Source organism: Desmodus rotundus, chromosome 3 (assembly GCF_022682495.2).
Source record: "Desmodus rotundus isolate HL8 chromosome 3, HLdesRot8A.1, whole genome shotgun sequence".
NCBI lineage: Eukaryota > Metazoa > Chordata > Mammalia > Chiroptera > Phyllostomidae > Desmodus > Desmodus rotundus.
In genome coordinates this window covers 164,218,022-164,239,299 of record NC_071389.1, presented here as the reverse complement: position 1 = coordinate 164,239,299, position 21,278 = coordinate 164,218,022, and the positions used below count along the sequence as shown (strand labels likewise).

The window sequence follows — 21,278 nt, the reverse complement described above, 5'->3', positions numbered from 1 at the left end:
GTCCTCATCCAGTTTTAGGACAATAAATTCTACCTATAAATGCTTGCAACTTCCCAATTTATATCTAAAGTCCAGTTGCTCACAAAATCCAGATACATTCAGTTGCTTTTGCACCATTTCCACTTGGATATCCAATCAATATATGAAATTCAACACACGCAAACATGAACACCTGATCTGTCTCCAAAGCCTGTTCTCCCCACACCATTACTCACCTCACTTCATGGAAATTCTAGCTTCAGCCTTCCAGTTGTTGGGGTCAAAAGTCCTTGGAGTCATTCTTGATTCTTCTTTCACTCATCCCTCACATTCAACCCCCAGCAGGAAATTCTCGTTTTTTGTTTCAACGTATACCCAGAACCCAACACCTTCACCTCCTTCACTGCTAGCATTGTGGTCCTCTCTCCCTGAGATGGCAAAAGCCTCCTAACCTTAGCAACTTCACTTAATATTTTTAATAAAAGTATTTTAAAAAGCAGTGATGAAAACTGTATACGTCTGGACCAAGTTCAAATGAACATGACAGACAATGTCTGCTCTAAGCCACTGTCTCATGAAGTTTGGACACATTTGCTCCACCTTCTTATCTTTTCCTCCTGCCCTTTCCTACCTCTCCTCCCGTTCCTCCTTAATGGAATGTAAGGAACTAAAATGTTGGGCAGTTATCAGTTTACTGCTTCTCAGCTCCAGATCTACCCTCGATCGCCTGCTCTGCAACAGGGAGCTAGACCCTCCCATACACGATTCTCCTTTGCCAGCTGGCACAACCGTCAGTCGGGTGCAGTGGAGGGATACTGGAGGACTGTTTCTTTTCCTGGTTCAGCTCTGCTCCCCTCTGCAGGGCCCTGCAAAGTGCAGTGCCTCACTCTTGCGCTCCTCAGCAGCTAACCTCACGCTGCACCCTGTTGGGTGGCTCTCCTGGTATATAGCACCTCTCCATGGACATCTTCGCTAGCATCCCCTCCAGTGGCTTCCCAGCAAGTTCTGGGGTATGGCACCTCCCCAAGATGCTTCTCTAGGACCTGAGGGCAGAGTCCAAATACATGCCAGGTGTGCAGCATCTCTGTAACTTCCTTGCCATCCAGTGGGCAATCGCTGTAACCTCTTGAATGAAGCCTGGCTCTCAGCTTCAGGAGAAGGGAACTATTTGATGTGTCCTGCCTCAGCCCTAGGGTTAGTGGCCGCTTCCCAAATATGCTGTTCTTGTATTCTTTTAGTGTTCTTTTTATCACTAATTAGCAAATCCTCCATTATTCCATTTTTTAAAATAGTTTGTGATGCTTAATTTTAAAAAAAGATTTTATTTAGAGAGAGGGGAAGGGAGAGAAAGAATTGTATCTTGCGTATCAATTGATCGGTTGCCTCTCTCATATCCCCAACTGGGGACCTGGCCTGCAACCAAGGCTTGTGCTGTGACTGGGAATCAAACTGGCAACCTTTCAGTTCACAGACCGGTGTTCAAGCCACTCAGCCACACCAGCCAGGGCTGTGATGGTTAATTTTATGTGTCCACTTGGCTAGACCATGGTGTCCATATTATTTGGTAAAACATTATTCTGGATGTTTTTGTAGAAATTTTTCTTTATAAATGAGGTTAACATTTATACCAGTGAACACTGAATAAAGCAGATTACCCTCCATAATGTGGGGGGCCTCATCCAATCAGTTGAAGGCCTTAATAAAGCAAAGACTGAATTTCTCTGAGTAAGAAATTCTGCTAGCAGATTGCCTTTGGACTTGAACTGCATCTCTTCCCTGGGTCTCCAGCCTGCCCACCATGTGGAGTTTGGATTACTAAGCTTCCTCAGTCGCTTGAGCCAATTACTTAAAATGAATTTGTTTGTATACATATACCATGGGTTCTGTTTCTCTGAAAAACTCTAATACACAATTCCTTACATTAGAGTACTCCTGTTCAGAATGCGTTGGTTTCTGTCTCTTGATTAGGCCCTGACCACACCGTTGTTCTCCCGAGCTACCAATTCACGTGTGTAACTCGCCACTCAGCATCTCTTCCTGGATGTAACAGGCATTCCAAACTTATGTCTAAAAGCTCTTCATATTCTTCCTGCAAACTTATTTCTCCTCTATTTTTTCCAATCTCAGCTAAAGGCAACTTCATTTTTAAATTTATTGACTTTGGGCGGGGGGTGGGGGAGTGAGAAACATCAACCCACTGCTCCACTCACCCGTGGGCACACTGGTTGCTTCTCCTATGTGCCCCTGCCCAGGGTAGGCTGCAGCCTTGCTGCGTTGAGACGATGCTCCAACCGACTGTACTGCCTGGCCAGGGCAAGACAACTTCATTTTTAGTGAGACTTTCCCTGTCTAACACACTTATAATTGCAGTCCAGCTCCAAGCAGCCCCAACCCCACCTTCAGTCCCTCTTCTTTGCTTGTTATATTCCTATATGTACTACTTATTTCCCATATTTATTGTGTAACTCCTCCATCAGAGTATAAACTCCATGACAGCAGGCGTTTGATGTAGTTGTGTATTCAAACTGATGCATGCCATAATCTAAAGCAATGCTTAACACACAGTGATAATCACTGAATCTTTGCCTTCTATTTTCACTGTGGACTCTAATGCTAGTTATTTTTGAGTTGTCTTGTTTAAAAAATCCTTCACTTTCCCAAGTTCATAAATATTCTGTATTTTCTCACAAAAATTTTGTTTTGCCTTTTAAGTTTAGGTGAAACCACTAAGAATCGGTTTGTTTGTATGATGTGAGTTGGACCCATGTGTATGTCAACATCTACTTTTCACCCCTCTGGGTAACCGGCTGCGCAGCGGGCTGTGCTTTTTACCATTTAGTGGTCTTGGTTTTCTCCCCCTGCTCTCTGACTTCACTTGCTCTGTTAAACAGTCAGGATTACGGTTCTACAATAATGAAGCAAAACAAAGAATCAATCCCACAGTTTTATTGTAAAGAACAGAGCATGAAAAGTCATATTTAAATGTACTCTAAAACCTGAAAAACCCACGTCAGTTTCTCTCATATGTATGCTAAAGTGCTTGATATCACAATACTCTTTTTTAAGTTTTATATTATGTTCAGATGAGAAAGAAAATCCAGTTCTGATGCATTTGTTAATAATACAAAGAAAAACAATATAATTTAAATGCAGAAATGCTCATTTGTTAAAAAGATACACAGGGTACATTTATACATGGTTCAAGTATAACACAGAGGATTTTTCCTGTATGTTTAACACCTTCAGTTGACTGACAACAGGAATTCCTTACCATACCTCTTTGTCAAGGAGATTCGTTGTTTGGAATAAAGACTGCAGCCACACATGGGACATTCAGGTGACTGAATCAAGCACTGTCCCTTCCCATATAACCCAAGGATACCCTGGATTCCTCCAAATGAGAATTATTTTTTTCAAAGGAGGAGAAATATTTTGATATTTTTCACTCTGGTATTCATTGCTCAGTGTCACCCCTTTCCGGAGTCGATCTTTATTTTGTCCTTGGAGGACAATCAATCAGTTCTAGTAAGATTTGAAAGGACGAGGTTCTTCTTGAATTGTTTTGAGCACACTCCATCAACACTCTCTTCAAAAAGCTTGGAAATCGGTTTGAATTAAGAGATTTAGAAATATATTTTAATAGGAATAGGGGGCCTAATAGTTCATTATTTGTCTCTGTCTCCTATTAAGCTAAATGGCAATGTGATGAACACTTAACATAAGAAACAGGGACTTCAAAAGACAAAGATGACTCAGAAATAGGACTCACTTTATAAAGTAAAGAGGAGCTGAAGCCTGCATCCTCAATCAATGAAGGTGTGTCAATACTGAAACAGAAAGAGCAAGGGTTCAGACTGTCCTTTTAACACTGCGAAGAGGGTGGACTCGTTTCTGTAAACCCCTCAGAGAAAATACTCACAGTTCTCAAAACAAAAATCATAATTCTCAGCAGAGAGATGTTCATTATTAAGGGTTATACTCCCACTGCTATAAAATAAATATTCCCCTGGGGATCTGAGGTCCTCGTCTATGGCCTCATGTTTCAAAATATCTAGAGGTGTCAACACATACTACACACAAACTTATGTATCGTCTCTACCCTTTCACTTGCATTTACATACAACAGTGACTTATTGCCAAAAAAGGAAATATAAGCAACTCAGCATTTCCCCCATATCATTCATAGAGTGTGACAGAAGTTCATTAAAATAATTTTTTAAAGAGCCATGTTAAAGTCAATACCACAGGGTTACAAAAGGTACAAAAATCTGTGAAACATTCAAAATAAATTTTAGAGGGAAATTGTAAACTTTTGCAGGTTTTAGGTTACTTATACCAAATTCTTACCCCCTGTGGGAAAGAGGATGGGGAGGGCGGAGAGGCCTTACTTTTTTCCTGGTAGCCTGTTTGCCACCACTTGGAGCCCCACTTTTCTGTAAGACTGGACCCCGTGCCTCAGTCAATGTCAAGGTGCTAATGAGCCCTGACAGGGCACAGCCGTGGGGGCTCACACAGAACACGGACATCGACATGGGGCGATGCTGCTGTGCCACACAGGCTGAGATTAGGAGTTTCAGGCCACTTGAAAAACACATAAAAAAAGGTTTCAAGAAGTACTATTTTTGGCAATGGAATTTTAAAACAATTTCTTTTCAAGCCATTATTATGCAAAAATACTAATTATGGTTCCAGGCATTACTTCTAATTTATTTTGGGGGAAAATGTCAATTACAAAATTGATTTTTATTTAACTCTGAGGTGTGATTATAAAGCAATATACCAACTTTAAAAATAAACGTAACAGGAAGGATACTTCTTAAATGGATATGGCCCTTCCCACACTCAGCGTGGAAGGCTATGCACATTTTTTCTGAGGAGTCTGCTGTTGCCCTGCTCAGTCATTTGGTGTTGGCTCAGAGACAGGTGGAAGCCAAATAAGAACTAAATCTTATTTCTTTAGAATTGTGTTTCTTCTGTGGCTCAAACTCTGCTTGAGTGTCCTTTTTATTCATCGATTTGGATCCCATGGGCTGCGGGCCTTTCAAGCAGCCCATGAAGAGATCCTCCTGTGCTTAGCGTGCTCGCTGTTATCACTGGACTGAGATAAATGGGTTCCCAAGGTGACCACTTCAAAGGGCCGAGTATGGTAGAGGGTGTGTCTCTCTTGAAATCGGGCAGGTCACTGTTCCAGTCACGCCACACCAAGTGGGGTAAAACTTCAGGTATAATAACTCTTTGTGGGCATTACCTTTCAAGGTCATGGTTTTATTCACAGATCCCCAAATCGAATTTTCTCCCAGTTTTTACAACTTGTGAACAATGTGTTAAAGTAAATATTAACCCCTGTAAGTGATATCCGTACAGGTGAGTGACGGAAGACCTGAGGGGAGAGAGGCTACTCAGATGAATGCTCTGGAGCTCAGCCCCATGCAGCCTAGTGTAATAAAGAAACGGGATTCTAGACTCGTGATTCTAGACTCCTCCATGTCCTCACTGACCAGCTGTGGGAGTATTTAATCTCTTTAATCCACCAAGTGTCCCCACCTATAAAATGAGAAGGCTGCACTAGACGGCTCATCAATCTAAGTTGTCTCCCTGGTTGGCCAGAGTGTGTCAGAAGTATGGCCTCCAGGAAAAGGTAGTAAGAAGAAATCCCTGGATTGGATCATCCTCTGGTTTCTGATCCCTGAAACACAGTAAGGGCCTGGTGTAAACCAGGCTCTCGATGCCTCCCATTAAAGACTTTCTGTGACCCTGAATAGCCACACCACCACAGACATGCTTTAGCCTCAAGCAAACCAACCTCTGGTCCCCCAGAACCACCATCTTAAACTCTTCCCACGGTTTTCTAAATTCTTCAACCCCTTTCCTCCTCAAGAACTAAGTCGCACATCAAAAGGGGGTGTGCCTCGGCTGCCCTGGCTGAAGAGTTAGATAAAGGGAGTGAGGTACTGGTTTCATGAGTTTCTTCCTCCAGGAAGTAAAGGAAACACCACTGTTGGCTAAAGCCCCGGACCCTCAGATCGCACAAGGGTCCTGAGAGGCCAGGGCTTTGCGTCTCGGCCGCAACTGGGAATAAACCCAGAGCTCTGCTGAGTCAGTTTCACTGCTAACAATGTGCAAATGCCTCATTACAGGACCTCCTATGGGATGAAGACGTAAGGTCACTAGCTAACACCACATTTATTTAACTTTCTCATAAAATGCCAACCTGGGAAGTTACTCATAACATTTGGTCTTTGAAAACTGTTGCCTCTTGTTTCGCTTGCCTTTTGCCGTCTGTGCAGTACTGGCCTTCACCTTCCGTGGGCCGGCTGTCTGACATTGCCACCCCTTCTCACAGGGAACACAAAGCTTGCCCCCAACACCCAGAAAGGGCTCATTCTTTCTCTCCCCTTCTGTTATTTGCATTATCTTGGTCAACAAATACTTTCACAAAAACATTCCAAGCCACACAGAGCCCTCCTCCTTCTCTGAAATTCCTTCCATTTCCTGAGAGGGGGATGGGCACCGGAGAGGGGAGGGGGTGCCGGGAACCAAACAAAGACGGGGTTTATGGTTACCCTTCAGAGGTAAGGAACCACTGCAGGGTTTAGATGGCCAAATAAAAAGTACGGAATCATACTGCTGTTTGCAGTTGTTATGACTATGAGGCCAACGCTTTGAAATTCGCATCTGCCCGAAGTACCTCAAATAACAAGAATAAAAATGCCAAGAATGAAGTTAGTCTAGGCTAATCTTTCCGAACTGTAAAGAAGTTATAATCCCACCATTTAACACACTTCCCAGGGCTTTGTGTGTTCTCTTTCCAGTTAAGCCAAGCTCCTGGGGTTCAGTATTTAAAGTATTTGAATTATATCTTCATCTTGTGCTGATAAATATTTTTTTTTCCAAACGACTGGAAAAGTGACTCAACTCATATGAATGAAACCATTTGCAACTTAAAAGATACAATTGAGGACCCCCCCCATACAGTAGGTATAGCTGTTTACATTCACAATGCAGAGGGTCCGCCACCAGGGTGGGTGGCTAAGACACAGCAGTGCATTCATTCTGTGTTCCTTTGTGACACCCGGAGGGAAAAAAAGCCTGGCTGGGTTGCCCTCTATTTACATGTTTACTGGCTTCTTCCTGACTAGCATCCCTCTTCCCCACAACGCCCAAAGCTTTTAAGCTACTTATTTTAAATCACAGGAATATTCAATCTAAGAAAAGTATCTTATTAGAGTAATATAATTTCTTAAAGAAGATAGCATATTTACACACATCTAACACATGAAAATACTCTATTTGATACTAAATTCCTGGTTCAAACGAACTACAATACGCATTTTGCCTTGTCTGTGGCGTGGGGACTGCTCCCGTTGGGGGCAGGCTGTGCCGCCCCTGCAGTGGCCACTGCCTGTCAGACAAGTCCGAGTCGGTCCGAGACGGGGAGGTCAGGAGCAGGGGTCTGGACTGAGTGTGTCTGCCCAGCTGGGTTACACGTCCACCCCTTTGATGAGGGATCCTTCTAAGACTATGGTGAAGTCCTGAATGGTCTGCAGAATGCGGATGAGGGAGTTGACGGTCATGCGGTCCCGCAGGAGGGCGCTCTCTTCGTACATTCGGGTAATGGCAGGACACTCGGCTAAGAGCGGAATCCACTGTGGGAGCAGGCGATCCCTACGGGCCCAAACAGAAACAAGTCCTGAGCACGGCTGGCGGCTGGCCCTGCCATGGAACAAGGCACATACTGGAGCTTTCCACGGGAAGGTGTGGGCTTCCTCAGCAGAGAGGAAACCAAAGTCAAGACGCTGGGTATTTACTGGTTAAAAAGGTACAGTAACAAGAGAGTGTACGCCAATGGGAATACCCATGAAATTCTAAAAGCAGGCCTGGGCAAATTGGCCATGAGAATTTCTGCACACTAAGGACATTCTCTATTCTGATTTTACCACTTTTAAAAACAGGCAGAGTGATATTTTGTATTTCCTTTCTTCTGGCGTGTTACTTAGACATCTGTGGCAGGCATGCCCAACTATACTGACCTTCTGGGAAGAAAGACTACATTAAATAGTAGGGATTGTTTTTTTTTGTTTTTTTTTTTTTAAATAACACAAATAACAAGGAACAAAATCAAAGCAGAACATTAAATAGACTTTATAAACCAAAACAGGGGTTGCGTTGCCCTAATAAATCAGAACAGTGAAGATGTAAAAGGCGATAAGGATGGTGTTCAAAAGGAACTTTAAGAGCACAGCTGAAACTGGGCCCCTTTCGTTGAGAAGAAATTCAGAACTCGGTTCTATAAACCAGTTGTTTCAGGAGGACAAAAATCTGAGTCTTCAGTGTTTCTTGATTAAACTCTGACATTAACTGTCTGTCACTAAGTACCTAAGACGTCCTTACTGAGCATCTTTCAACATGCCTCCCATAACAAGGACAACCGTAGCAGGACCGTCCTGCATCTCTCCTTGGGGCTGTGCGGTGTAGGAGAAAACAGTGCACACACGCACACACACAAAACTTCCAAAGGTTTGTGTGTTTCATTTCTTACAACTCTGAGAGCCATTTTAAAATTAATGAGTTTATATAGCTCGTATTTGTCATTTTCAAGAAATAAAGGGGTAGGAAATTGTCTTCAAGAGAAAACTATAGAGTAAGAATTTCAAAATGTTATTGAATTCACTATGGCAGTGTATGTACACCGTACAAGCTCTACACAGTAAACACACGTGTGTGCACAATCATCTGCCAACCTACCCGCCACCTATCGTCAGAGCCAGGAGAACAAAGAGAGCCTGGGCTCTGGAGTGAGACTGTGTGTGTGACCTCGGGAAAATTTGTTAACTTACATGTGCTTCATCTGTTTTCCATTTTCTCCTCTATACAATGAGGATACTGGTTGCTACTTCTAGTAGTGGTGATGGTGAACAGTAAGAGGACTCAATGAGATAATGTGTGTGAAGTGCTGAGCACGGTCTTTACCCAACACAGAGCAAGTACCAGCCTGGCGATGAAACTCGGAATGAAAGACACCCCAGGGAGAGCTTCGGGAGGGGCATGGTCTGGTTTAACCCTTTCTGGGCTCCTGTTCAACATGGAAACAAAGACAGTGGAAGTCAAGAACTGGCTTCATACCGTGTTCCAAGGCAAACTAAAATCTGGAACTTGCCGTCCTTCCCAATGTTCCTGGGTGCAGTGTTAACAGCGTTTACATAGTGGCAGAAGGTTTTGCAGGATGATTTCTGAATAAGGACATCATCGTCGTTGTGTAGGATCTGGTCAGTGGTTTCAAAATAAGCAACCGCTCTCTCTGGGGAAGGAAGTCAGAATCATATCACAATACACATCAACACTTCATAATAGACAGATTAATCACTGGGTTTATTCTGGAGACACTAATGATGTTTTCTTTGTATCACAGCCAGTCCTGAAACCAGTATCATTACTTTATCATTGGTTTCACAATGAATTCCAGAGGTCCCTGGTTCCTGGTGGAATAATATGCTCCCGGGAGTTCAGTTTCTAATCTAGACCACGTTTTAGAAGGCTGAAAAAAGAAGAAACATAAAAACAGACTCCTAAGACTAGAACCTCGTAGAAGTAAAGCAGCGACCCCGTGGTAGCCACAGAGACGGTGCCCCCGTCCCAGCTCCCGAATGGCGGGCTAACACTCTGCAGCACCATCTTTGAAATGAAACTGAATCAGTACATCTGAGAAAGAGGGGTGTGGACACATACCAGAAGCAGGAGCAATATCCTAGGCATTCCAGAAGGAAAAAAAATATCATTTCCAGGGTCCAAATCTGTCAATTTTCCTTCTGTACAAAAATTCTAAATTAGACAAAATCAACTGCTTCCTCTAGGCCTTTTTTACGAAACACAAGTGATTAATCACCCCTTCCAAGAAACTGGGAATTCTAGAAGAACGGCATACCAAAGTAAAGAAGACAGAGTTTAGCAAGCTAGAGCAGCACACTCCTGTGGAACTTTCTGTGATGATGGAAATGTCTCCATCTGTAAGGTGCAACTGGTAGCTACAGTAGGGCTGGGTGACGAAGGAAGTGACCTTTACATTGAAATGAAATCAGTGTAAGTTTAAGTAGCCACTGTGGCCAGTGGTTACCGTATCAGACAGCACAGAGCTGGTCATGCTTCTAAAACACGTTGTACCCGAACCTTCCCAACAACTTCCCATCTCATTCAGGATAATGACCGGGGTCCTCCCAGTGGAGGACTGGGAGGCCCTCCCTAACCTGTCTCTGGCAGTGAACACCCCTCTCCCCAAATACCCTTTCTCTCACCCTCACTGTGCTCAGTCCCACTGATGTCCCTGCTCTTCCCTGGAAAGGCCAGGTGCACTCCGACCTGGGGCATCAGCCCTGGCCCTTCCCACGGCCGGTGTGCTCTCCTCCCCCACATTCCCACGGCTCACTTCTCACTTCCTCACAGTCTTTGTTCAAATGTCGCCTTGTCAACCTATAAGCCTCTAACCAGCCCATTAAAAAGAGCTCTCGCCACTCCATTTCCTCTCACCACGTTCTGCTTTTTCCGGATATCAGCGATCACCTCCTATTATACTAGATGAATGGCATGTTTCTTATGTTTTCGTCTATTATTTGTCCTCCTGGATCGACCACAGGAATTTTTATCTTTTTTTAAAAAAGGCTTCATTTACTTTTAGAGAGAGGGGAAGGGAAGGAGAAAGGGAGACAAACACAGACACGTGAGAGACACATCAGTCAGTTGCTTCTTGTGTGCCCCCATCTGGGGACCTGGCCCACAACCCAGGCTTGTGCCCTGACTGGGAATCACACCAGTGACCTTTCGGTTCGCAGGCCGGCACTCAATCCACTGAGCCACACCAGCCAGGGCTTGTTCTGTTACGTCTTGGTAAATATCTTGAGCATCTAGAATACTGTCCGGAATACGGTGGGCACTACAAATATTTGTTAACTGGATGAAAAGAGAGGATGGTGCTTATTTGATATTTATTTTTTAAAAAATCCAACAACACAGTCCCTTATCACTAACCCTTGTTGGCTCAATTCCTGGATTTTGAGTTTTCTAAGAGGCATCTCCATGACTTCATAACAACATCCGCCCGCTGTAACTTACCGATGAAGTCCCAGATGAAGACGTTCTTGTGGAAGATGCGGGCAGATTTGAACCCGTGGTGGAAAACCTGTTCCAGTGCTGCCACCAGGCCACTCTCCCCACACAGCAACACTGTGAGGCTTCCTCTCTGTGGGACACAACACACGGGGCCGAGGGGTCACCTGCTGCTCCAGTGTTGAAGAAACACGCTAGAGCAACAAGCGCTGAGGGGAGCTGTGAAGCACGGTTCTGCAGCTATCAGAGAGCTTACAAACGAAAACTGAAACACCCTGTATTGCCTTATGTATCGTGATTAAAAGTGGTTTCAAAATCCTACTTACTAAGTTTTATAGCTCATCATACCTCTTTTTCGGGTTTGTGAAAATGTTTGACAATGTTGTTCACAGCTTCTCCAATCCCTTCTTGGATCTGTCCAGCATTGGGTTCTGAAAAATAATAAACACTGGCTGAATTCTCACGCCAGGGAGATAAACCAAAGAACTATGGGTTATCAACTGTGTCCACCTACGCCGGCAACACTCCACCTTGCCAGGGGCTCCAGGAAACTTGCCTTGGGCAGTCTGGCCAAGCAAGAGGCGTCTTAGCACAATGAAAAAAGAATCCAAGAGACCCCTAGATTTAAACCCCAGCCTCACCCCAGTAATCTATAACCCCGGTCAAATGTTTCACTCCGAGTTTGACTTTGCTTAATCTAAAATAGGGAACACACACATCTCGTGCTTGGGTCACTGGGAAACCTGGATGAGGTATTAGGTGTAAATCACCTGGCATGGTGCCTGTCAAAAGTGCTAGGGTAAGTGTTCTCAAAACAGCACTAATGCACGAAACTAGACTGATGCAGAAGTTGTATAATTCTATAACTGTATAATTAAATCAGCATAGTTAGGGTATTGCACACAATAAATTCAACAATTTTAAGTGTGCCATGTAGCCACCACCACAATCATAACATAGAAAACTTCCACCACCCCCAAAAATTCTCTGTGCCCCCAGTCAGTCGGTCCTGTTCCCCAGTTCTCCACTCTGGCAGCTGCCTATCTGCCTTCTAGCACTATTATATTGCCTTTTTTAGAACTTAATATAGACGGAACCCAGTAGCACCTAGTCCTCTGCATCTGGTTTCTCTCCCTCAGCAGCATGTTTCTGCGATTCACCCGTGCTCTTAGATGCATCAATAGTTTGCTCACTTTTACCTACAGCTGGGAAGTACCCCCTTGAACAGGTATACCACAACTTGTTTATCCATTCACCAACTGTGGACAGTGGGACTGTTTTCATTCTTTTCTTTTTTTAAATCAATGTGTGGTTGCCTCTCATGCACCCCGACTGGTGACCTGGCTTGCAACCCAGGCATGTGCCCTGACTGGGAATTGAACTGGCGACCCTTTGTTTTGCAGGCAGCACTCAATCCACTGAGCCACACCAGCCAGGGTGGGCTGCTTCCATTCTGACTACATGAATAAAGCTGCTACGAACAACTGAGTGCATGTCTCAGTGTAGATATCTGTATTCATCCCTCTTGGGTAATATCTAGGAGTAGGATTGTTGGGTCAAGTATATGGTAAATGTGTGTATCCCTTTGTAAGAAACCGCCAAGCTGTTTTTCCTTCTACATTCCCACTAGCAGAGTGTGAGTATTCCCCCGCCCTCCATCCTCAGCTGTATTCACTCTCCTAGTCTTTCACATTTGATCTATTCTGGCGCGTGCTCTACATTTTATTTCTGACTACAGAAAGGATTTACGAATCAGGGGAATAATTTAAAAAAGGATAGGGGGATTTTTAGATAATATAATTTTACTAGTGAATATATCGCCATGTGTTAACAAATGGATTGGGACTAAAACTAAGGAAGTTGCTTTGTTAATAAACTAAGGGCCTCTTAGGTACTTTTGTTATTCTACTTACAGTTATTGTCCACAGCTAAAACAAAACCACTTCACTGATAAACTTTTATAAATTTCCACTAAATCATCCTGCCTCTGCATTAGTTTTCTGTGGTTCCTGTGACAGAATGCCACAACCTTGGTGGCTTAAAACAATGGAAATTTATTCTCTTATAGTTCTGGAGGACAGAAGTCAGTGTGAGCAGGGCCACGCTCCCTTCTGAGGCTCAAAGGAAGAACACGCTCCTTGCCTCTTCAAACTTGGGGTGGCTGCCGGTGTGCTGTGGCTTCTGGCTGCATCACTCCAATTTCTGTCTGTCTGTATGCTGTCTTCTCTGGGTCTGATTTCCTGCCGCCTCCCTCTTGTAAGAACACATGCGATAGCATTTAGGACCCACCTGGATATCCAGGATAATCTCTGTATCTCAATATCTGTAACTTAATCACACCTTTTCCCAAATAAAGTGATATTTACAGATTCTAGGGATTAGTATCTGATGTCCTGGGGAGACATTACTCAGCCTACTGAAGCCTTTCCAAACTAGAATAAATGAGGAGTTTACTGTACTAGTAAAAACGGCATGTGGACAGAGTATCCTTCCCATAGAACTCACTCCTTTATATATAGCGTCTGGTGTCATCACTTCTATAAGAAGCTGCAGAGGGGGAGAGGAATTTTTAGAATCTCTCTTAGAATAAGGGGCTCTAGAGAGCTAAATGTGGCTATCTGAGAGTACTGTAACACAAAACTGTCCTTACTCCTCTTTTAGGCTTCAGGCAAAATATTTATTCGTATTTCCATAGCTTAATTGAAACAAAGCATGCATTTGTATTAAACTTTAACATCTAAATTCTCCAGGCTTTAAATTATTTGTAATGTTTTGCCTTTATTTTTTTCTCCTTCTCCCTCCCTTTCTAAAGTCCCTTCTCCCAAATTAATTTTCTCCAGCTTTCTTCTTTTTTATTTTTAAAAGATTTTATTTATTTTTAGACAGAAGGGAAGAGAGAGAAAGAGGTAGAGAAACATCAATGCGTAGTTGCCTCCCGTGCTTGCCCCCTACTGGGGACCTGACCCGCAACCCAGGCATGTGCCTTTACTGGGAATCCAACTGGTGACCTTTTGGTTCACAGGCCAGCACTCAATCCACTGAGCCACCCCAGCCAGGGCAGCTTTCTTCTTTCTAACCTCCCTATTATAATTCATAAATATGACAGCTTTCTGTGAAATGGCCACATGAAACCTGCCACATTTGAGACATGTTGAAAAACTAAAAACCGAACTACTTACTGGTGGCTTTTCCTGTTAGTGAAGTGATGCTGAGTCTCCTGGCCGTGGTGGGGGACTTCTGCTGGGGGGGCGTCCGGCACTGCTTTACCAGGTCCTCATCTGCCGCCGATGCCATCAGCTCTCCAATGAGGATTCTCTCCAGGCTCCCATCATCAATGCCTTTTCCCAGCCACCGCCCACAGGGGAACCTAGCGGGACAAAAAACACAAACACAAACAAACAAACACAAACCTCTGAATCATCGCTGTTTTAATAGTTTTAATCAAAATTTTAAAAATAGCACCATGGGTAAGGTCCATTATTTTTGTGCCTGCGGGTTGTGTCTTATAATCAGGAAAAATTCCAAACACAGAAAAGTAAAAAGAATAGTATATCAGACATCCGTACTCTTATCACCTGGATGTAACATTTTGCTATAGGCTTCATTTTTTGTTGAAGTATTTTAAGGTAACTTACATACTCTAGGACATTTTACATCTAAAACATTTCAGTATAAATCTCTAAATAATGAAGGCATTCTTTCTTATACATTCCTTTACATAGCTATAGATTGTTATCACAATGAACCTAATTAAAATAATTTAATAGGTTATAACCTAACTTAAAGTTTTGTACTTTGTTTGAGAAAGAATATTCTCAAGCTATAAATTAATGTCAAACTTAAAAGTTACAGAAGAGAAGGAGGTTCCCAGAGGGCAGTGTTAGCTCCGAGCAGCACAGTCTGAAAGAGCCCTTCCTCTTACTGAATTGTTTTAAGCTTCTCTTTTTTCTTTCTCTTTTATCAGAGTTACAGCAATCTTTTTCAATACGATAAGCAACACTTGTGATCTAAGGATTAGCAGCCAACACAATTTGTTTTTATAAAGTATTTTGGGGGCAATTTTGTATCACATAAACCAAACCATTAAATAAAACCACCCAAAAAACTAAACTAAGATACAGAAGGCAGTGGGAAAGCTTTAGAAGGAAAACAATTCTTAACCTTTTCTTGTTTGAAGAGTCTCAAAATAAGAATTCTGAACTCCTCCTGAGGCCATTCACTTACCTGTATGTATGTCCTGTGATTTCATTTCTGACCATGACACAATCCACTAGCCACTTGGCTAACAGTCCAGAGTTATCGTGACCAATCTGAACAGTGGTCAGCTTCCCCAAGTTCTGGCACTGCAGGGACAGGACCACAGGTTACTCAGTACCCGATCCCAACCCACTGCCTCCCAGCTGTGGCTGTGGTGCTGTGGTTCCACCCAACTTAACTGCAGAGGGCGCACTCTGCGTAACATGTGCTCCGCTCTGCCCTGGAGAAGCGTCTGTGCATCTCATACATTCCACCTGATGAGCGAGGAGACAAGCGGACATGAGCTACCTAACGAGGGGACCACACAGGTGCTAGACGAGAGAGGAGAACAGGTGGTAGAAGAACCCTGGGAAAGAATGACGACTTTTAACTGGGGAACCCAGAAACATTGCACAGACAGTGACCTGTGCCTTAAAGGATGAGAAGAATTCCAAGAAGCAGAAAAAGGGTGCTATTTATGTTCAGTTACGGAGAAATGAGAAAAACAACTAAAGATATTAGAAATCACTGACACAGTTATTTTTCTGTTTCTAATAAAACACTAAGGGGGCACTGACCTCAAACTTCATCTACCAGAGGGCTTTGAAGCTGTTAAAAAAATGCATAGTTATCAACATCTTTCCTGGCAAGAAAGTGATAATAGAAATGGTAAAAATAAGTGCCGATTAAATTCTGATAAAAGATCACAGACCCCAAGTGCCTATGGAAGGCTGGGAAGGTCAGGGCCATGAGTGCTTAAGGCCCCTGACTTCTTCATATCGCAGTGAGACGGTGTCACAGCGACTCAGGTGAGGGAGGAGGCACCTTAAACTAGTGGGGGCTGCGGAGATGGAAAGAAGCAGGTAGATGTGAGACGGAGTTTGGAAACAGCAATGATGGGACTTACAAGGCAGTTTATGTTCCCTGCTTGGAAGTTCAATAAAGGCAAAGGGTTTTCATCTTTTATATTCAGATGGCTGCGAGGCCACTGGGCAGACAGGGCCCAAATGGGGTTCTGAGTGAACGTGCTGTTCTGAGGCGGCACAGCGCACACGAACGAGACTTCTGGTTAGACCCCTGCGTTCCCGGAGCAAGAGCAGGTACTGTCTTCCTCTAGCGGGCCAGGGCCAACCTGCACACCAGCTCAAACACGTGGGAATGCTTCACCAGGTGAGCTCGGAACTACAACACTGAACGGCATTTTTACGAAATCACTTCGTAAGTGTCACCACGTGGTCTAAAAGCCGTAAGCATGGATGTCAGCTCTCCTGTCCTGCCGGCCACATTCAGGAAGGGCGCACTTTGCAGTGAGGAAGAGAACCACTGTGGGGGAAACATTTAGTGCTAAGGCACAGGAATCACGGAACAGGGCCTGGAAGAGGCCCATTGTGCACCGAGTAGAAAAACAGAGCTTAACAATGAAAACAATAACAAAAATACCAAATAAATGTGTGTGTTTTATAACGAACTTTAGGAATATGATCACAAAGATGATCCTGCCTGCCTGCGTGTTCCTTCATGTTATCCGACTTAAGGAAAAATAGAAACGTGAAACTGGAATCCTTGTGTAGAACTACACATGCCACTTTCTGCTAAAAGGGTGTAAGCTGAACCTACCTCAAAAGTCATTTCGAGGAGGTTTTTTGGAATCTGCATCACTCCTGTGTCTCCTAGCTCTCCCGACACACAGATCCAGGGGTTCGATGTGATGATCGCATTGCTCAGCTTTTTGATGGGGATGATCACTGACCTATACGGAATCACTGGAAGAAACATGCTGAAATTAGTAAAAAATTACAATAAAATTCTCCCGATAACAAAACAAATCGGTATTAAGCCCTCTGTTGGCTTTCACAGATAATTCACTTTTTATGACCCATCAAGATGTACTTAGACAAAAACATGAGATCACCACCTCTCCCAGTCTAGGAAACGAGGTGCGGACACTGGTGGCGGTTTCCCTGCACATGCATCACCAGTGTGCGGGGCACGTGTGCACGCTACAGTGCCACCATGGTGACGTCCATCCCCACTGCAGTGTAACAACCGCAGGCCTCAGCCCCAGAATACCTGCGGGCACGAACACTGACGGTGCTACACAGCACTTTCGTTGTTTCAACATTTTTATTAATTTTTTTACAAGACTGAGTACAAGTTCCCGGATAGTTTCATACGAAAAAGGGGTGGATGACTATCCCTTGCGGCTGACTGTCTTGGGCAATGCTCCCAAGCACTGTACTTCCAAACTTCCCCATCCCAATTTTATAGCTCAGGATGCAACGCCAAGCACAACGGCAGGCACCTCCATCCTAGGCACAACTTGGAAAGCTGTTAAGGTGCTCACAGAAGGGCCCCAGGAAAAGAACCAAGACCTGGAAAGAGAGCTGTGTGAAAACGGTTCTCCTGAAGGCTCTTCAAAGGCACACCACTAGATGTCACTGTGCTTCCACTGTCTCTCGCTCAAACGCGGAACCACAACACGGTTAGATATGACAACCCTCCCTCCATTTTCCTTCAAAAAGTGGGATGGCTCAAACACAGTAGCACATTTTTATTCTTCAGAGTCATACGTTTTCTTTTGCAAAAAGTAGAGCAGAATATTTTTTGTTGGTATTCTTGTGATTTCTGCTCACCTGGCTACAAGAGGGCTTATTAGACGCCCTCCTTGAAAGAACTACAGGTAGGGTGGAAAACATACACTGGACAAGGTGCCCAGCCACCACCCCACCACCCCACCACAGGGGCTCACGGCCCAGTGCATTCTTAGATGAGGAAAATGAATGGGATAAATGACTCGTTTCCCTAATTTCGTGTAGACCACTGTCTTTATGTTGAGTGAATAACCTCCCTTTCTGCTTTCTTTCTTTCTTTTTTTTGGCTGAAGGAAAGGTAAGATGTCAGAGGAAAGGCTGTACTTCCATGGTTTAGTAATCACAAGAATCAAATGGTTTTGAAACTGAAAGCAGAAGAGGTTAGTGAAGACTATTTTAGGTGCCACAGGCTTCTGTAGTTTCTTTCATGGACAGGATTAAAAAGCTGCAGAAGAGGCCTATTAGGGCCAGCCGTTCTGCGTCTGCAAAGGGGCCTCAGATGCACAACTGATTTGTTCAAGTATAAAAAGTAGTATTACTTAAACTCAGAGTATGTCTTTTATGAAGTATCTCAATTCCTCCAATTGAGTTTCTTATACAAAGAGAAAATGCAGATATGAGGAGCTTTTACTTATTCTATTTAATCTTTATTATATATTTTTTCCATTCAGACCCCTACACCCCACTCCCCCCAGCAATCACCACACTGCCGTCCATGTCCACGAGTCTTTTCTCCTTTTCGCTCAGTCTCTCCCCCACAACCTCCTTCCCACTAGCTGTCATCTGCTCTTCCTCTATGAGTCTGTCTCTGTTTTGCTTGTTAGTTCAGTTTGTTCATTAGATTCCACATATGAGTGAGATCATATGGTATTCGTCTTCCTCTGACTGGCTTATTTCACTTAGCATAATGTTCTCCAGGTCCATCCATACTGATAAGGAGAATCTTAAGAGTCCTAACTATTTCTTCTCTTTCAAAACTATTTGACATTTAGCGTCTCATACCTGCAATAAATTAATAAGCTAACAGCAGCTTGACAGATATTATGTGTTGGCCCAATAACCACATTTCTACTCCGGTTTTCCTTGTCTGCCTATACCACAGACTGGAGAACACAAAACCTACACAGTTCTGGCCTGTGAAATGTTCATGCTGTTCACTGATATTTCTTGGAAAATTACGATTTCTAGCACAGATTCTGACATTCCTTGTCAGATCCCTTGGCATTCCTTCCTCTCCGCACTGGCAGGTGGACTGAGAAAAAGCCACCTTGTGACCCTGAGGGTTGTCTAGGAGGAGAGGGTCAAGGAGCCTGTGTTCGTGATGGCACTGTGGACTGCCTACCTCAAGACTTGTTATGTAAGAAAAATAAAACTACTAATTTGCTTAAACTAATGTTTTGCAAGTTTCTGAAACTTGCAGCTGAACATAACTCCAAACTGATACAAGTAAAAATTCTCTAAACTAAGGAAGGGGACCTACTGCTAATAAGAATTAGTAATGAGGAAGAGAATACTTTTAACTTAATTAACCCATCTCCAATCAGCACTTCCTCCCTCTGTGGACCTACACTGTCCATCAAGATCCCGAAGTCTTTGCGAATCATGAACGTTCAATGATGCTCAGTTATAGAAGTTTATTTGTATCATATACTGATTCTTTGAATTTCTGTGTTTTGGATAAGATACAAGAATACTGTTTATTAAAGCATTGCTTTTCATGTCCACCCCATCTCCTACTGCACACTGAGTGTCCTGGGAGGCAGACGCTGAGTCAGAAACTAGCACGCAGAATGTTGCTTCTGGGATGAACCTGAGAGGAAGCAAGCAGGCCTGGCTGACCGGAAGTTGAGCCGTGATGTTGTTGTAATGAAGTGCTCAGCAGCTCCCGCCCCCCCATCCCCCATGAGTTCTGCACCAGCCTCAGTCTCAGAGGCCTGCTGGCCCTGGCAGGAGGGCTCCCCCAGGTTAGGCAGTTCTCCTAGGTGAGGCACTCCCCATAGGCCAGGAGCTGAGGGCTGTCTTTCACCAGCCGGGGTACCATCTTCACTCTTTAAGGGAGATGGGGCGGGGGTAGGGGCATCCCAGTGCCTAGCTCTCTGTGCTATAGTGTGTGCGACTTTTAAAAATATGTACTCTTATTCCATCAGTCACTGAGCAACTCTTCATTAAGAGTCAATTCTCCAGACTCACTGATAGTGGTGAACACACTGGTGAAGCAGAAGTAGTCCACAGCGTTGAGGGAGAGGAGATGGTAAAGAAACTGTTCTCTTTCTTCTTCACAACGCAGGAAAGCATAACGCTTATAAAGCTTCCTAGGAAAGAGCAAGACAAGCACGAAACAAGAGTATAGCGTGTTTTTCATTATGTCTTCCATTAAAACTAAACGCCTGCACTTCCACAAGCTCGGCAGAAACTCTAATCTGGAAACTCTAATCTGGAAAGTTCACAAAAATGGACATACAGACGGTTGACATTTTTAACCTGGTCAGTAAGGGAGGAAAAACACCCGCGGATCCATTTGGTTTATTACACTAGGAGAGATTGGAGAGCGACGACCACTGCTGACAAAGGGCGGGAGGCAACGAATGACCATCTGCTCTGGCGGATAGTGGGACTGATGTGGGATCAACCACAAGGTGGCCAGCCCAGACTGAGGGCTGCCTGGTAGAGAGGCACAAAGAGCCTGCGCCCACGATGGCACTGTGGACTGCCCGACTCGAGCCCTCTCGTTACGTTAAGAAAAATTCAACTATAGTTTGTCAACTTATGCCCTTTGCTTTGTAAGCACACAGGTCACAGAAACGGAAACGCCTCGAGAGGCCACCCTCACCTGGCGAGAGGCTGGTTAGAGAGCAGCTGCTTGAGGTGCTGGGACAAGAGTTTCCTTTCCAGCGACAGTCTGACCCACGCCCGAGCTCGCCCCACATCAGTCTTGATCTCGCTCATGTTCTGAATATGCCTAAAGAACAGCAGCAACAGAAAAGATGAAAACCCTAAGAATGGCCCTGAACTGGAAAAGAACCCAGGGGTACAGCACTTTGTACACGTAAGTTCTTTTATACTTAAAGGAAGCAACGAGCCGCACACGCTTTACGTGTGTTCAGGTTCTGCCCGAATCACGCCTTTAGTCCCGCATCAGAGTCACCGTTACAGCACAGGCAGACAGGCTGCCTCCTAAGATAGAGCAGTTTACACCCTTTTTCTTGCAGGTTTTATTATGTTCTTATTTCAGCCTCACAGATACCTGTAAACTGCCACCAGGTTCTTCCTGACTCTCAGGAAAATAAACAGGCTGAATATTTAAGTTTTTATTAAAGACATCTGTTCTCTAATTTAATTAAGTATCTGTCACAACTTAATCCACTGAATTATTTG

General features: G+C 44.0%; 1 protein-coding gene across 4 annotated transcripts in view; it reads right to left on the bottom strand.

Moving 5' to 3' along the window:
• Window positions 1-2,905: 2,905 nt before the first annotated feature.
• Window positions 2,906-21,278, bottom strand: part of DENND5B (DENN domain containing 5B) — a 160,833-nt gene continuing 142,460 nt past the window's right edge. For all 4 annotated transcript variants that reach the window (XM_053921659.1, XM_053921661.1, XM_053921660.1 and 1 more), the window contains 9 exons: window positions 20,734-20,862; window positions 20,094-20,215; window positions 16,930-17,075; window positions 15,301-15,419; window positions 14,256-14,443; window positions 11,425-11,507; window positions 11,083-11,209; window positions 9,103-9,277; window positions 2,906-7,644 (listed from right to left, as the gene is read on the bottom strand). In XM_053921659.1, the coding sequence (XP_053777634.1) occupies window positions 7,461-7,644; window positions 9,103-9,277; window positions 11,083-11,209; window positions 11,425-11,507; window positions 14,256-14,443; window positions 15,301-15,419; window positions 16,930-17,075; window positions 20,094-20,215; window positions 20,734-20,862 (1,273 nt within the window). In that variant the 3' untranslated portion in view covers window positions 2,906-7,460. The remainder of the gene's footprint in view (window positions 7,645-9,102; window positions 9,278-11,082; window positions 11,210-11,424; window positions 11,508-14,255; window positions 14,444-15,300; window positions 15,420-16,929; window positions 17,076-20,093; window positions 20,216-20,733; window positions 20,863-21,278) is intronic.